The sequence below is a fragment of the Octopus bimaculoides genome, chromosome 9 (assembly GCF_046866305.1).
Source record: "Octopus bimaculoides isolate indiv1 chromosome 9, ASM4686630v1, whole genome shotgun sequence".
NCBI lineage: Eukaryota > Metazoa > Mollusca > Cephalopoda > Octopoda > Octopodidae > Octopus > Octopus bimaculoides.
The window spans coordinates 77,248,011-77,265,984 of NC_142936.1; the positions used below are offsets into that span (position 1 = coordinate 77,248,011).

General features: G+C 36.1%; 1 protein-coding gene across 1 annotated transcript in view; it reads right to left on the reverse strand.

Moving 5' to 3' along the window:
• Nucleotides 1-17,974, reverse strand: part of LOC106868257 (uncharacterized) — a 228,182-nt gene that overhangs the window by 1,263 nt on the left and 208,945 nt on the right. The window contains exons 57-60 of the mRNA XM_089358208.1: nt 16,168-16,287; nt 13,354-13,467; nt 11,728-11,842; nt 6,622-6,794 (exon numbers count right to left, since the gene is read on the reverse strand). Of these exons, the coding sequence (XP_089214334.1) occupies nt 6,656-6,794; nt 11,728-11,842; nt 13,354-13,467; nt 16,168-16,287 (488 nt within the window). The 3' untranslated portion in view covers nt 6,622-6,655. The remainder of the gene's footprint in view (nt 1-6,621; nt 6,795-11,727; nt 11,843-13,353; nt 13,468-16,167; nt 16,288-17,974) is intronic.

Here is a 17,974-nt window from a genome sequence, read left to right on the forward strand (position 1 = left end):
GCCTTCATCAGTTGTCTTGGAGAAATTTCGAACCTGGGTTCTCATTCCTAAGGTATTTTTCGATGTTATTATTATTATTATTCAGGTCACTGCCTGGAATCGAACTCGGAATCTTGGGGTTAGTAGCTCGCGCTCTTAACCACTACGCCATATGCCCGTGGGCATACAGTGTAGTGGTTGTTAAGCGGTAACAAACAATACAAAGACACATGCAGACAAACACACACACATGCATATGCATACGATAGGCTCGCATATAGTTTCTGTTCTAGCAAACTTACGTACAAGGGGTTACAGAAGGAGTCACTTGCCTAAGGTGGCATGCAGTGGGGCTCAACTTGAAACCACGTAGTTGCGAAGCGGACTTATAAATATATAGGAACTTGTATTTTAACAGAATATAGATAGAAACATGTTTAGGTTGCAAGGATGACTGATTTATATCTTTACATTGCTTATTTTTGTAGGAATATTACAAAAACCTCACCACACTCATTTGGAAATGAGGGTCAGCCTATATTGAAAATCGTCTTATTTTAAAGTTACTATGACATCCTCATTTTTGTGAGTGATAAGTTCTCTAAATTGATATTATAAAACACCTTTTAGCAAGCACAATGTATTGACAATTCATATTTAAATACACCTGAAATGTGTTAACGACAAGTCTGTTTTAGGGACAACGCTTATAGGGCTGGTTATTAAATCCGGGGTGCGAAATATATAAGCCATGAGAAGGAAGATTTCGCTGTTGTAAGTAGCAGTTATACGTAATTAAAAAACTGAGGTAGCATTAACAGATTTAATGAAGCGATCTTTAAAATGCTAAAGCTAACAAGAAACACGTATTCGGTGACGGAAAGACAATGTTAGTCGGCGATTTATATTATTTCAACTGATTTGGTAAGCATGGGGGACAACTCCACGTATATTTCAGTTTTATTACACATCTTCAGTGATATATATACGTGGTTTGATCAATAAGTATCCGGACTGTTTCCACAATAACGAAGCTAAAGCACGCAGAGTAAAGCCGCTTGGCACAGATTCACCTTAAACTCTGCTGTGCATGCACCTTAAGTTTTAACGTTCTAGCTCACTTCCGCTGTTTACAGCAATGCTTAGAAGGAATGTGTGTAGCGTGTGATCGTCGCATTGACCATGACAGGGAAAGATGAGCAGAGAATCTGCATCAAATTTTTACCAAAAGCTTGGTGATATCTGCTCAGTGGCCTTCGCAAAATTTTCAAAAATTTTCATCGTTCTTGACACAATTTAGGAGATCTTGTGCAACTTGACACAAACTTGGCAGACATGCGTCTCATACCGAAATCTTCAGTGATAATGGACTGAGCTGAATCGTAACTAACCTGCACATCCTCTGATAACTCAAGGATGGTGATTCGACGACTTCTCCTCACAGCTGCACGCACATCTACGATGTTTTTCTCAGTTCTGCTGGTTGTGGGTCTCCCAGAACGTTCGTCAATATCGACATTTTTTCGGATATAATTCGAAACGTCTGAGCCACTCATACACTTATGTCCAGCTCATACATTCCTCTCCATACACTTTCTGCAACTTTGCGCAGGCCTCTGAGCAGGTATCACCATGACAACTTTCTCCGTCATGGTCAATGCGACGATTACGCGCTACACACCTTCCTCCTAAGCACTGCTGTTAACAGCAGAAGCTAGAACGTTAAAACTTAGTGCATATGCACAGCAGAGTTCAAGGTCAATCTGTGCCAAGCGGCGTCACTCTGCATGCTTTAGCTTCGTTACTATGGCAACAGTCTGAATACTTATTGATCAGACCTCGTATATATATATTAAATTCAAATTACGATGAACGTAAACAAACAAACGAAGTTTGCTTTTAGAAGCGTTGAGATGTCTTAGAAAGTTAAAGAAGTGATTTTAAATTCTCAAACGCAGGATAATGCTAATAATATAGCCTGAGCAGGATAAACTACCCCTATTTTGCAGAATATATATATATATATATTTCACTGTACCTTTCGCAGAAGTAGTTGTAAGGGAAGGACTGAGAACAATAGTTGATATAGAATATTTGAAATATCTTATTCAGAAGAATTACTCAGAGATTTAGGCGGTTTGCTAGCTTTCGATGTCAGGCTTAAATCCTTCGAAGACTCTGGAGAAGGCAACATCATATTGTACCAATATATAATCCCTGTTTTAAGTTCATACGTAAAGACAGGATCTTTAACAGTACATCTCAGTGTACTACAAGATGTCTCTAAAGCATTTTCACTAAATTATATGTAAATAAACTTTACAGATTTTTTTCCGTAGTCACATAAATACTGATTTATTTTGAAATGCGTTTCTTCCGTTTATCAAAAAGTACAGCCAGTCGTCATTTACTACCAAATATGGTTTGGTAATAAGTACCATGCTTTTGCCGATTGTTTTAGAGACCTGTGTTATCGCGAGTAGATGTAGACACCCACTCGCCCCATCTTTGACCTAGCGAAACATCCAGGATAAGCAAATGAAGGTAAATATAGATAGCGAGATCGAACTGCATTAGCACTTGACCGGTAATCATTTACAGCTGAATAGCCTGGAGCAAAGTGAACCACGCGCCGAGCAGTCTCGGAATTGAACACGCTACCTTAGGAACCAGGAACAGAACACCCTAATCACCAGGCTACTCATCTTCACTTATATTTAAAAAGAAATTGTTATAAATTAAATTTTGTTCCAAATTATTGATATCTTCTCTTGAATTAGTTGACTTTGATTCAACAAGGTAAACAATTAATTTGAAACTAACCGCTAACGACTAACAGTATTTGAAAGTAAGTTCATGAGTTTCGAAAATGGATGTCAGAATGATTGTTTAAACTGACGATTAAAATGATTTGCGTCTCTTTTCGTCTAGGGAGATAATGTTCGTTTCTTCCAATGAAATTTAACATACAATAATAAATGTTTCTATAATCTATTAAATGCCAGAAGCCAGATATTAATTACTTATGGATTCATAGAGTAAAACAGAAGAAACGTAATTCTTTCTATAGGGGCAATAGATCCTAATGTGTAACATTCATGGACTCACAGATGATCTAGTACCAATTCTCTATAGCTAAATAAAATGGAGCAGGCATCTAGAATTAAAGGTCTTGTCCATACACAGCACAAAATCACCATGGCAACAACAAACTCCGCAGTCGTGAGTTTACAATTTCACGCAATGAAATGCATTCTCCTAAAATGAGTTCTCTTCAAGTAATCGATTCCAAGTTACGGACAGATCTGAGCTTTTTTGATTGAAATGAAAATATATTCTAATTGAAATGAAAATATATTTTAAACATATGCGAACATAGGCATACATACACAACGCCATTTACATGACGACCGACTAGCTAGAAAAATGCAGTTAACTCCCTTTCAAAGCACATCTAACATCTTAAATGTGGTAGATGTATTTTGGAATGTGGATAATGTGGTTCTGGATAAATTAGGCTTGAATAAAATACAGAATGGTCATGACTGGAACATCTTTGGTTATAAATTTGTTTAGTCAGGGCCTGTCCTTGGGGTTAAACAATAACTGTACGACGATGAAGGAGCCTCTATGTAGCCACCTGACCTTATAGAAATAACAGTCAAAAATCTCCCTCAAATAATTACCGTCTTAAATAAGGAAGATAATGTAGTCCTAGACATACCATTAAAAACGTAGTGGTCACGGCTGGAATGTGGTCACGGCTCGATCAGGAGCGTCCTAGATCTAAACAACAACAACAACATATATATTTCAAATATATATATATGCATTAAATCTAGTAGAATCAGAAGTCTAAATAAATATGTAAACGTATAGATTGAAGCACAATTCTGAAAATAACACCCATTAATCGCCTCCAGTTCACCATTTAACCGCAATTAAGTTGTGCAAAATAGAAGCATTGAAATAATTATAAACAGAAATATGAATGAGATATTGCAAGTGAGAGGTGCCAACCATTTCAACATAACAATTTATTAATTCTATAAAATGATACTGATTTCCTTCCATAAGCATTCGGAGGGGCAGGGAGAGGGTCGTTTAGTTTTCTAGTCATAGTTTAGTTTTCTACTCATATATGGTAAATAAGTTCCGATAGATAAAGTTCCATCAACACCAAGCAGTGTTCTCTGGAGCTAACCTAATCTATCGTAAATTATGATAGTATTTACCATTTCAAAATATCAAATGTAATGACGACAGTCTTAAGTACTAATCTCCTTGTTTATCTCCCTTTCTTGGAGACGGACAGTTTGTTTTACTATAAATTTACTTTAAACTTGCTATCTTTTATCATACACCCTCGGTCATTTACCTATTCATTGAGAATTTCAGGTTTGGCAGTGTCGCAGCATTTAAAATAAGAAAACCTTTCAACTGTGATCAAAAACCTTTTATCCAAAGAAGCTGTTTACCGATGATTAGATCCAGCTATCTTTCATTTCCTGGATCAAATATTTTGTTAACATATCACTCCGTTAAAGTGTGTACAAAAACAAAATTTTCAACATAAAATTTTAAGTAAAATAATCATCTTGAAATATAATGATGTTAGAAAAGATAAAAAAAATAACAACTAAGGATTAGTTCTGAGAGTGGTAGCAAAAAAGAAAGTAAATTCTTGGTCTAATATATTTTTTGGTAGTATATTATGCTTTATGCTTAGCAAAACGTGAAGCAGAAAGAAATCCAAAAAGCATTAAGTGTTCAGAAACAAAGCATGAATGTGTATAGCAGATAGAGGTTAGCATGCTAATAAGAATCTTAAGGCAGAGGACAGACCGCAGTCCAAAGAAAGGATTTTGTTACAGAAAATATTGGGTACTTTGGTGAATTTCATGCAATATCATCTCAAGATTTTAATGTTTGTGGGTGTAGTTTACATAAGCCAAATAAGTAGAGATAACAGACTAATGCATCGCACATTAGCACATACAGACTAGCACACCAATTCAAGCGATAAGAACAGAACACCTTCCTAGTTTCTAAATTTATTCCACACATTTTGCACTAACATTATTGATTTGACTTAGGTTTGTTCTTATTCCTCGTAGGATTCATGTGGGTATCGGGTTATTGGCTGTAACCTTAGGTATCCCTAAACTTTCAATAATCTTTCAAGTGCTTAAAACCCTTCTGATAATTTTTCCTGTCCCTAAGAGGCAAACTTTCTGTAGAAGCTCTGCAGAACATTCTATTCCAATCTCCTTCAACCATTTATCAAGCATTAATTGCAAGAATCTGGACGATGGCACCCTAGAGGGGCTCTGTGCCCTCACAAAACGGAGATAAACGTTAAAGAAAAATTTCACTCAGTATACGTTGTACACTCAGTATATATTATGTCATTTGTTTATTTACCATACATTTTTTCATTTATTAAGTAACGGAACGCAACACACACAATTGTACACACATATGTTGGGATTCCACACAGTTTCCGTCTATCAAGACAAATTCATTCGAAAGACGTTGGTTGGATCGGGACTATAGTAGAAGACACTTACCCAGGGTGACGAGCAGTGGGGACTGAACACAGAACAATGTGGCTGCAAGACGAACTTTTTAACCACAGTCATGTCAGCAAAACATCATTGTCGGGTTTAAATTGGATACTGCATCTGAAGGGGCAGACAGCTATACCTGGGGACAACAGTCCATTGCTAAAGATCGAGGCAGATGGAGATCTCTTGTTGGCGCCTTATACTCCACATAGAAGTCAAAGGAATTAATGAAGTAATGAATTAATTATTAGTTCTGGCAAATTTCTTTAGCTAGTAACTCATTTTCCTTCCTGTCGTTATCTAAGTGAAAAATATTATTGCACAAATGAATTTCCACTTATATAAAATTAGTAAAAGCTGAAAACGTGTTTTTAATTTAATAGCAAGCAGACTTAAATTGGTTATTTTAGTTTTTTTTATGGTATTTTGATTTATTTCGTATTAAAATTAGTAAATTTCTTTGATTAGTCATCCAAATTTTATCCCACATATCTATATCTTTACTACTTAAATTTATCTCTATATGAAATTACTGAAAGCAGTAATCATATAAATAATTTAATAGCAAACTGGCTTCAATTTTTTCTTTTAGTTTTGAAAACCCATTTATGCATTGTCTCGTACAGGGTACGACCTCCAAAACCACTCCCAGATACGCTTTTCTCGATAAACGTTTCAACAGCAAATGCACGATAGTTCAGACTAAGACGGTAACTTAGATACAAACGATAACACATTAGCTACATAATAATACCATTACCATCCGCCTAACTTTACTAGCAGCACATCGACGACCGTGTGTAACATATGGATGGTCTTTCAACCGCAACGTGTATTATTGTACTATCAAACGTCTTTCTCCCTCACCGCTGTCTTTATTTGAGTGGTAAGTAATACAGCTTACATTTATTTTTAGTGATATGAAATTAGTGAAAACAACAAACGCATCTTGAAATTATTACCTAGCAGACTTCAATTGCTTGTTTTAGTTTTTAATGCTATTTTGGATTTATCTTATATTAGTATTGTCAAGCTCTTTCATTAGTGACTCATTTTCCTTCCTAGCTCTCCTTACCTGAGACATATGCTGAATTTGTGAAAGCTTTCAGTTAACGCTTGCTTTGTGATAATGAGTTAGAAAATTCGTATAAACTGTTGGTATATGGAACCGAGTGTGCTTTCGACACTGGTTCATAAAATGGGTGCAAATGGGAACCATTTTCTGCAAGGTCGCCTCGGGGAGATTTTCTGATGAAGGAAGTAACAAAAATGTTATGAAAATATTGCTTGCTTAAGTACAGGCAAAGAAAGACATATGCACACATTAAATATGGGAAAAAGGTGAGAGAATGTGTGGGATATGTGAGAGATGGAAGGCAAAAGTGTGTGATATCGACAAGGAAGAATTGATTAAAAGAGAGAAGTTGAGGGAGAGGGAAAGAGAGAGAGAGAGAGAGAAAGAGAGCGAGAGAAGGAGAAGAAGAGAGAGAGAGAGTGAGTGAGAGAGAGGATGAGGATAGAGAAAGAGAGGGAGAGATGGCTTGAGGAAATTAATACAAATAAAGATATAAAGGTATAAAAGTGTGAGGACAGAAAAATATCCAAATAATTTAGAGTGTGGCAGACAAATAAACGAGTGGAGAGAGAGAGAGAGAGAGAGAGAGAAGGGGAGAAAAGAAAGAGAGAGTGAGAGAGATTCAAGCATGCAGTGAAGGAATCAAGCGTTGAGAGAATTGTGTGTATATATATATATATATAAGTCTGTGTGGAAAGAGGTACTTTCTTCCTTGGGATATTTATCCAAGCGCACACCGCACTAGCTCTATACCAATTAGCGATACTGGAAATTCCAGTTCTCGCTATTGATATTATCATCTTTTCGATATAGAAGAAAAGATTTTAGTAACACAAAATGGAAAATGCGTCCACAGAATAATCAATATACTTATTATAATAATCAATTCATGTCGCCTACACGTGTTTCGGTCTGTTGCTTAGATTCATATTAATGCAATTAAATTGCATTATGAATTTGAAAAAGCAAAAACCTTCGTCAGGGCTAAAATAGACTGTTAAGAAGGTAAAATCATGGCTGCTATTTCTTCATACATCTTCATTGATGGAGGGTTCAATCCAGATTGAATTTTAACAAGTGGTCTTGGATACTGTTCTAAAAATAGTTAGAGGTTGAACAGGGGAGAGTCATAGTTCAGAGGAACTAGGTCATAATACTATTCACCCTGTTAAAGGTGCAGATTCTCTACTGTTAAGTATACTTTGTAAGCATATTCCTCATTAACTACATAAGTTTGTAGTTTGCTTTTACCATTTGTACTATCTATCATGCTTACAATAAATATTTAGTTATAGGTTCTTATTTATTTGGTAAGAAAAATAAATCTAAGTATGTACTAATTTTCTATCTTTTATTTATTTATTTTTGTTTCTTCTTAATGTAAAGAAGTTTTATTAGTTATTGTAATATAATTTATTACTTAGATCCATTATTTGATAGTTTTGGTTCCTATTTTTTTCTATTTATTTAATGGTATATAAATGTGATTCTTAATTATCATATACTGAATGTATATTTTTTATCTAAGATCATTTGAATAATTTAATACAAAGAAAATATATTTCTAGTTTTAAGAGCTTATGTACTATTCTATCATTCATATAGACTTTTATTTTAATTAAATTTATTTGAATTCAATAAATTTATTTGAATTTAATAAATTCATTTGAATTCAATAAATTCATTTGAATTCAATAAATTTATATTTTTAATTTTTTGAGCCGACAAAAAATCTCCTTTTCCCTCTTATTTATTAGTATAATTTATTTAGATATATTTGTTGATACTTTGTGTTCTTACATCATTTGTCTATTTAATTAATAATGCATAAATACTATTCTTATATATCATACACACTGTGCTTAATTTTTAACTAGAACTATTTAAATTCAACGGAGGTGTATTTAACTTTAAGAATTATTCTTATGTGAAATAAATAATTGAACAGTTTCTATTTAATTATATTCATTTCAATTCATTGAAATTTATTAAATATAAGTTTAACTCTATGCACATAATGACAGCCCATTTCTCTCCTGTTGTTCAATAATTTATGTTCAGATGTAAGTATTTAATAAATTACCTCTAGATAGAGTTCACATCTGTTTTTCCCAATGCTATAAGATTTAGCTCGGCTAATTTGTTTCCACCTAAAAATAGAGAGTATGTACTTAGGTGGAAAATAATTAGTCGAGGAAATTTATCTGCCTAGAGGAAATTTTGTCGGCTCAAAAAATTAAAAATATAAATTTATTGAATTCAAATGATCTTAGATATTGATTATTCTATGAATGCATTCTCCATTTTTTGTAATATATATATATATATATATATATATATATATATATATATAAGTATTTTAAATACATTCATTTGTTATTTATGGTTGGTTGATATATACATTCTTTTATTATTATTGTTGTTGTAATTTGACCTGAAGATTAGCTATATTTTTGAATAGAATTGATTATCGATAGTTTTAATCGATTTAAATATTTTTTCTATTTGAAAATTTGGTTATGAAACACGTGTAGTCGTTTTATTATCATTATCTTATGATATTTACTTTGTACTATATTATACTTATTTATTGTGCTTTTACTTATTAATTTTCTATATGTGACTGTGGATTTTCATCAATGAGTTCATGAACCTTGGTTCTTTTCTCTAAAACTATATATATATATATATATATATATATATATATATATATATATATATATATATATATATATATACACACGTAGGTACGCAAATACGAGATACTCAGATAAATAGATAGAGAGAGAGGGAGAAAGAGAGAGTGAGAGAGGGAGAGAGAGTGAGAGAGAGAGAGAGAGGACGAGTCTTTGAAAAAGAATCTAATTCGTTCCAGAATATTATTCATTGCCACAAAAATAAAAATAAAAATTCATTCCAAAAGCTCCTCAACCAAGTTTGAAAGTCTACCCTCAAAACATCCATTTAATACAATAGTTATCAATAAAGAAATAAATGCATATGATATATACATCTCATAAATAATACGAGAAAATACGTATCTAGAATAAATAAACAGAAAGAAAATGTCAACAAGTTTTTTTTAACAAAATTCATAAATCATTTCAAAAAATTCCCCTGCATGAAAATTTAAAAGCTAAAACATTAAAATTAGCATTTATAAAATATAAAACGATTATTACATGATAAATATCTTAGATAAGATATAAAATGAAAAAAATAAATGAGTTAAATTTAAAGAAATAATCAGCTAATTAAACTAGTTTCAATGCTTGTGATGTGTAGTTTTTGTTTACTCGCGATTTGATACACATCCTTAAAGAAAATAATTCAACTTCATTTTAGCCCTTCGTGCATCTACACCAGCGCTCCGCAGCTCTTTTTACTTGCGGTACATTTATATTTCAAAATTCGGCGGCACAGCTGAACTAAAGCTATAACTAAAAGTATAGGGAAAAATATATATTCAGGTTACACTGTGGCACACCTAAAATCGTCTCGTGGCACACCAGTGTGCCGCGGAATACCGGTTGCGGAGTACTGATCTACACTTACGCATGTAATTTAATTGAAAAATACATATTAAAAAGTTGGAGAATGCAAAATGAAAAATCAGCGATTTATAAACCATAATATTTCTCATTTGAGTTTGGTAGGGTGTTTCCACAGTGAAAGGCAACAGGGTTGTGGAAAAATAAAACACATGAAGGAAATTACTGAGAAGTAATTAATTTTATATCTCTGCTGGAGAATAGTCTGTAATTTGTAATGAGGAAGAATAGTAACAACAGAGAGTTCCTGAGAGGCTTTCCCCACTAAGTTTCCAGAGTGGATTTCCACAACCTTTACCTCTGGACAATCCAAGAGTATCATTTACCGAACCGCTAAGTTACGGGGACGTAAGCACAGCAACACTGGTTGTGAAGCGGTGGTGGGGCACAAATACAAACATAAAGGTACACACGCATATATATATATATATATATATATATATATATATATATATACATACGACGGGCTTCTTCCAGACCAGTTTCCGTATACCAAATCCACTCACAAGACTTTGGTCGGCATGAGGCTATAGCAGAAGATACTTGCCGAAGGTGCCACGTGGTGAAACTAAAGCTCGAACCAGGTGGTTGGGAAGCTGGTTTCTTACCACACAGCTACACCTGCGGTATTTGTGTCAAATTTTATACATGTTGGAATATTTTCAATCCATGTGAATAACTGTTCAATCCATGTGAATACTTCTTGTTTAACATATCGTTACGTAAAGTAGTATGAGCAAAAACCTTTCCATGCTTCCATATGCAAACACAAGTACACTAAATTTGTGTGAGCCTAAGCCACTCTGTTTCCTTACATATTAACTTGTTATTTTTCTATGGAAGACCTCTGTTGCCAAGATTTTATTTGTTGCCAAATTAATGGAAATGTGTTCCCCACTAATATTTTCGTTACTACAGACATTGGTTACCAAAGGGTCTATTGTATGTGAGCACGGATAAATAGATATGCGCAGGTAAATATATGTATATGTATAATTGTATGCATATATACATATATATATATATTATATAACATGTGCAGAGTGTCCATAAATTACTATTACAATTTAAAAAATTCAAAGCAAAAAAAAAAAAAAAAAATCTAAAATAAGGTAACTCAGCAGAATTTATTGGAAAATCTAAGTCAACAAATAAAGTTTTATTAGAAACATAAGGACACTCCAACGTGGATTCCATTGGTTGCACGCAGCTATCTGAACGATGCTCGTGGAAGTTGTAATGATAATTTATGGATGACCTGTACATGTAATATGTTTATGTAATGTATAGATATGTGCAACATGCACGCACGCACGCGCACACGCACACACACACACACGCACACGCACACACAAATATAAAGAAATGGGGGTATGTGAAACAGAAGTGAAGAAGAAGTAAAAACGAAGAATAATTTAAAGAAGGAAGAACGTTACAAGAAGAAGAAATAGTAAAAAAGAGAAGGAAGAGAATAAAAGAGATTTACAAATGCACAGAATAGTATGAAAGAAAAACTGTTTTAAGAGAACAGAGTCCCTTAAAGACGAAGGCTTACCTCATCCGGATACAAATATAAGTTATAAGTAAGATAAGGAACAGTATTGCTACTGTGACACCAATGGAGGTTCCAATAATTATGTCAGTTGTATTTTTAGAGAGTTCTGAAGCAGCTGCGTTAGGAAATAAAAAAAATGGAAAAGAAGAAATAGAAAAAGAAAGAAATAAGTATAAATGAAAATGATGCAGTAATGTGATGAGAAGAAATGGTATTTATAAAATAATAATAATAATAATAATAATAATTGTTTCAAATTTTGCCACACGGGCAGCAATTTCAGGGGAGAAGATATGTCGATTACATCGACCCTAGTGTTTAACTGGTACTTATTTTATCGACCCCGAAAGGATGAAAGGCAAAATCGACCTCGGTGGAATTTGAACTCAGAACTCAGTGACGGGCGAAATACTGCTAAGCATTTCTCCCAGCGTGCTAACGATTCTGCCAGCTCGCTGTCTAATTCTTTCTACTATAGTCCCACCCCGCCACGTTTAAGTAGTTGTTAGGTCTGGTGCCTAAGTGGCGAGAGAGGTATCACGATTAAACTAACATAGCATGGAAGATAATTTACAAATGTTGCTCTAAAAATGGATTGTGTAAGTTTTTAACAGTGAAACGATAAAAGAAAAATGAAGACAAAAGTTGTAAATTTACTTTATACACTGCAAGTTAGTGGTTTCTCTGATTCTGATGAGATTTCATTTTATTTTAGTAACCATTATTACTTTTATCATGTATAATATAATCACTACTATTGATAAAATTTAGTATCTCAAGTATGTTACCTCACCACCCCTAAAGCCTAGCACCCCCCCTATGACATGCCCAGCATCCTCTTTGAGAACCCACGTTGAGAACCTCTGTACAACAGGTACAACGCTTGAATTTTTTGGGGTGGAGATTAGTCAATTACATCGACCACAGGAGTCAACTGGTTCTTATTTTATTGACAAGGAAAGGATGAAAACCAAAGACGACTTTGGAAGAATTTGAAGTCAGAGTGTAATGAGTCGGAATAAATGCTGCTAAGAATTTTGTTCGACTCGCTAACGAATCTGCCAGTTCGCTATTTTACAAATAAGCCTTTCTCCTATAAGCATAAAGCCTGAAATTTTGGGGGAGGAGGCTAGTGAATTAATACGACCTAAGTACTTAACTGGTACTTATTTCATGACCCCGAAAGAATGAAAAGGGTCGATGTAATCGATTTACTACCTCCTTGAAACTGCTGGCCTTGTGCTAAAATTTGAAACCAATATTTAGAGGAAGGTATAAGGAGTCGGTTTTTTCCCCGGATCTCTACGTTCTGAGTTCAAATGTCACCAAGGTAGACTTTCTTTTCCTCCTCTTTCGTGGTCGATAAAATAAATACCAGTCATGTCCTGCAGTCGATGTAAGCGACTAGCCACCTCCCATAAAAATTTCAGGCCTTATAACTATAATTAAAAAGAATTTACTGGAAGGTTTAGATTAAAGGAATTCTCAAAATATTAATGATACTTTATTTTACCGTCCACAACAGGATTTCAACCCGGTATCTAAAAGGACATAGGTGGGATATGAACTCAGAAGGGCCGTAGCTAAGGATCACAACTTCACAGATTTTGAAAGAAGATTACTTACAAAGTTCTTGTTCACAAATGGTTCCTTTGTAGTATTTTGTACAGATACACATAGGGAGTGAACGCGATCTGGCACAGGTGCCTCCATTTAAGCAGTAGACTGTATCACAGGCATCTATAAACAATGAAATTTTCAAATATTACGTTTATGTATTTGTTTTGCAAGATTCCCGATGTGAAATCGTGTGTTGAAGCAGATATTGTTGTATTTGGGGATGGTCATATTTTGCCAATTAAACTCACGCATTAGGAAGAGACACACGGGATAGAGTCGCTGGTGACGTCACAGGATGTGTGCCGAAAGAGCTTAGATAAAAACATTAAAATAATAATAATAATAATGATAAGCGTGGATTATCTCCAGTGCTATTAAGATGGAGTTTGGGCTCTCAAAATGTGCTACGATGGTGATGAGACGAGGAAATCTTGTTAGGACAGAAGGAATAGGTTTGCCAAGTGGTGAGATGATGAAAGCAATTTAACCTCAATCCAGTTATAAATACCTGGGACTACTTGAGGTAGATGGAATTAAACACAATGACATGAAGGAAAAGACAAAAAGAGAATACCTGCAGCGAGTGAGAAAAATACTGGCTTCAAAGCTGAATGCCAGAAACATAATTTCGGCCATAAACTCGCGCGCAGTCGCAGTAGTTCGGTATGGCGCTAGAATCCTGAAGTGGACAGAGGAGGAGCTAAAGGAGGTGGAGAAGAAGTCAAGAAAGCTTCTAACTATGCATGGAGGCCATCATTCACGTGCAGACACTGACCGCCTATACATTAAGAGAGCAAATGGAGGAAGGGGATTGATAAGTATGAAAGACTGTGCACGTATCGAACTCGAGAGCTTAATGAGATACCTAGCCCAAAAGTAAGGAAACCTTGCTAATGTCAGTTAGGAACGAGAGAGTATTGAAAACAAGGGAAAAGAGGAAAAACGAAGGAAGAAGTACAAAAAAGACACGAAGAAATATTACGCAACAAAGGACTGCACAATCAATTCCATGTAGCCACAACAGAAGTTGCTGGAAAAAATAGGTGGGATTGGCTGAAGAAAGGAACGCTAAAAAAAGTGACCCTGAGTACTATACTGACAGTGCAAGACCAAGCGTTGGCCTCGAACTGGAGGGTCAACCTTTGGAATGAGCAAGTGTATCTGCTGTGCCGCATCTGTGATAGAGTGGATGAAATCATTGCCCATATCACAAACGAATGCCCTAGACTTGCCCAAAACTACAACAATTTGTGGCGACATGATCAGGTAGTGAAAATGCTACATTGGAAATTGTGTGAGAAGTAGGAGCTAGAGAGAGAGAGAGAGAGAGAGAGAGAGAGAGAGGGAGAGAGAGAAAGAGAGAGAGAGAGAGAGAGAGAGAGAGAGAGAAAGAGAGAGAGAGAGAGAGAGAGAAAGAGAGAGAGAGAGAGAGAGAGAGAGAGAGAGAGGCAAGACGTGATATGAGCACAAACCACAGAAAGTGGCGGAGTCGGAGACTAACAAAATCCCCTGAGGTTTTCCAATCCAAACAGATCAGACGCTAGAGCATAACAGATTGGACCCTGTAGTGATCGACAAGATGTGCCACATGTGCTATATAGTTGATGCTGCATGCCCCTTTGACCCACAAATAGTCAAGAAGAAAGGCGAAAATACAACCCTCTTAAGTACGAAATAGCACGGCTATGGAAAATGAAGACGATGAAGATAGTGCCAATTATTGTTGGGTCCTTCGGAACAGTATCAAAAGGCATCAAGAGGAATATAAAGGAAATTGGAATAGAGTGCCCAGTAGAACAGTTACAAAAGGTTTGCCTCCTTGGTACGGCCTGAAGAATCAGGAAAGTATTAGATAGCTGAAAAGAACGAATAACATGGTACTGTAGGCTGCAGGTAGCAAGCCCGCTACGCATGCAAGACTCCAGGATTTCCAACAAAACCTGTAATAAACAGAAATAATAATAATAATAAAGCTGAAGGAAACAGCAAGTATATAGTGCGTGTGTTTTATTGGCAAAATAAAATTGAAGGGTAACCCAGCCTGTGTCTCTACAATGTATTTATGAGATGTTGCTAATCAATGTCGGTAACCGTGGAGTAACAAGACGCGAGATGGAATATGCAGATTCAGGCTTGCTTAATTTTTGGCAATCGATATTAAATTAAAACTTCGAAGTCACTATCAAACTTTTATTTGTAAAAATTAATAAATATCTATTCTACTGAAAAATGTTTAGTAATCTTTCGCTTTCATGTTAAGCTGTTTTTACATATAATAAATAAATGCGCCCTTTTAAAGCCTAGCCAGGCTCATGGGCCCGGTTTCCCGGTTTCAATGGCATATGTGTTCCCCAGCTGGACGGGACGCCAGTCCATCGCAGCGTCACTCAATTTTTCCAGCTGAGTGGACTGGAGCAACGTGAAATGAAGTGTTTTGCTCAAGAACACAACGCGTCGCCCGGTCCAGGAATCGAAACCATAATCTTTCGATCATGATGCTGACACCCTAACCACTAAGCCACGCGCCTCCACGTTTTTACATATAGCCTGGCATAAAACAAGTAATACACACACATGCACGTTATATATATGTTTATATGTATGTGTATGCGTGCGTGTGCATGTGCGTGTGCGAGTCTTTGTGCTTGCATTTCCTACTGCTTGACAACCACTTCCTCTTACATTCTTGTAACACAGCAGTTCGCCTCCACTCTCCAAAAAGTGTGGGGATGATTTTTCTACTAGTCTTTAAGGTGGTGCACCACCATGACTGCTATCCAATGACTGAAACAAGTTTTTAAAAAATCACAGAATACTTACATACACACGTTCCATTCGAAATCAGCACATATCCAGTAATGCATGTACAATTATGACCAGAGTCTGTATCAACACATATCGCATTTTGTGGGCAGACATTTTTTCTTGCTTTACAGTAAGCTGCAATGAAATGTAGTTTTTATAGATAATCGTTTTGCAATAAATGAGAGAGATAATTGTGCTTTTTGTTATTCATTCAGTTGCAAGGGATTTGGTTCAAGTTTCACACAAAGCTGGTTTGTTCACAACTGTCGTGAGCACCCCGGCTAAGGGCGAAACTCAGAGTTGACTGTCAACTTTGATATTGCTGTTGTTGGCACTCCGTCGCTTACGACGTCGAGAGTTCCAGTTGATCCGATCAACAGAACAGCCTGCTCGTGAAATTAACGTGCAAGTGGCTGAGCACTCCACACACACGTGTACCCTTAACGTAGTTCTCGGGGATATTCAGCGTGACACAGTGTGACAAGGCTGACCCTTTGAATTACAGGCACAACAGAAACAGGAAGTAAGAGTGAGAGAAAGTTGTGGTGAAAGAGTACAGCAGGGTTCGCCACCATCCCCTGCCGGAGCCTCGTGGAGCTTTTAGGTGTTTTCGCTCAATAAACACTCACAACGCCCGGTCTGGGAATCGAAACCACGATCCTATGACCGCGAGTCCGCTGCCCTAACCACTGGGCCATTGCGTCTCCACACTTTGATATATATATATATATATATATATATATATATATATATATATATATATATATATATATATATATATATATATATATATATATATATATACATATATATATATATATATATATATATATATATATATATATATATATATATATATATATATATATATATATATATATATATATATGAGTAACAAAGATGTAACGGTGTCAGTTCATTACGGCCACTTCAAGCGACCCCTTTAATTGATTAATGAAAACATAACATCATTTGAAAGAAACCGTTCTCGTCAGATGACCGCGTAGACGGCAAATATAGGAATAAGGAATTCCAAACACGTTTCGTGGTTCGCTACCTCAACATCTCCTTTATAGGATCCATTGGCTAAAGATATCATCAGAAGGAACCATGTCCGATTTCCGCCCCTACTCCTTTATCGTTTTCAACGTGGCACCCCCTCCCGCTTTTGGAGGCGTTTCAGCTCTGGTGCTGAGTGCGGTTTTTCTTTCTCCTTTTTCTTTGACCTTTTGTTCTTTGGTTTCTTCGATGCAGCGTCAACGAATGTCAGCGGGCGAATGGCCATCCTGACAAATCTCCCTGCAAATACTCGCCGGTAGGCTCCAGCAGCCAGCACCAGTTAACTGTCACGTGACACTATCAAAGCTTCAACTGACCAATGGAGGGGAAGGGCGCGTAGTGTTAGTTTCAGTTCTGACAGCCAGAGCTGACTAGCTGTTTGGTGGTACAAGCCTTCGAACCATGGGGAGGAGGGCACACAATGTACGAGCTCGCTCCCTTGGCCTACCTGTCAAGCAGCAACGCTACTTAAGTGCCAGCCAGCCTCACCTAGTGATGCTATTTCTCAGTCGGCATGTCATAGCTTTCGAGACTTAGATACAGTCTCTAGAAATCATGAGGTGAGGGTATTAATCGCCTACATTGATCCAAGTTGTTGTTGCTGGCACTCCGTCGCTTACGACGTCGAGGGTTCCAGTTGATCCGATCAACGGAACAGCCTGCTCGTGAAATTAACGTGCAAGTGGCTGAGCACTCCACAGACACGTGTACCCTTAACGTAGTTCTCGGGGATATTCAGCGTGATACAGTGTGACAAGGCTGA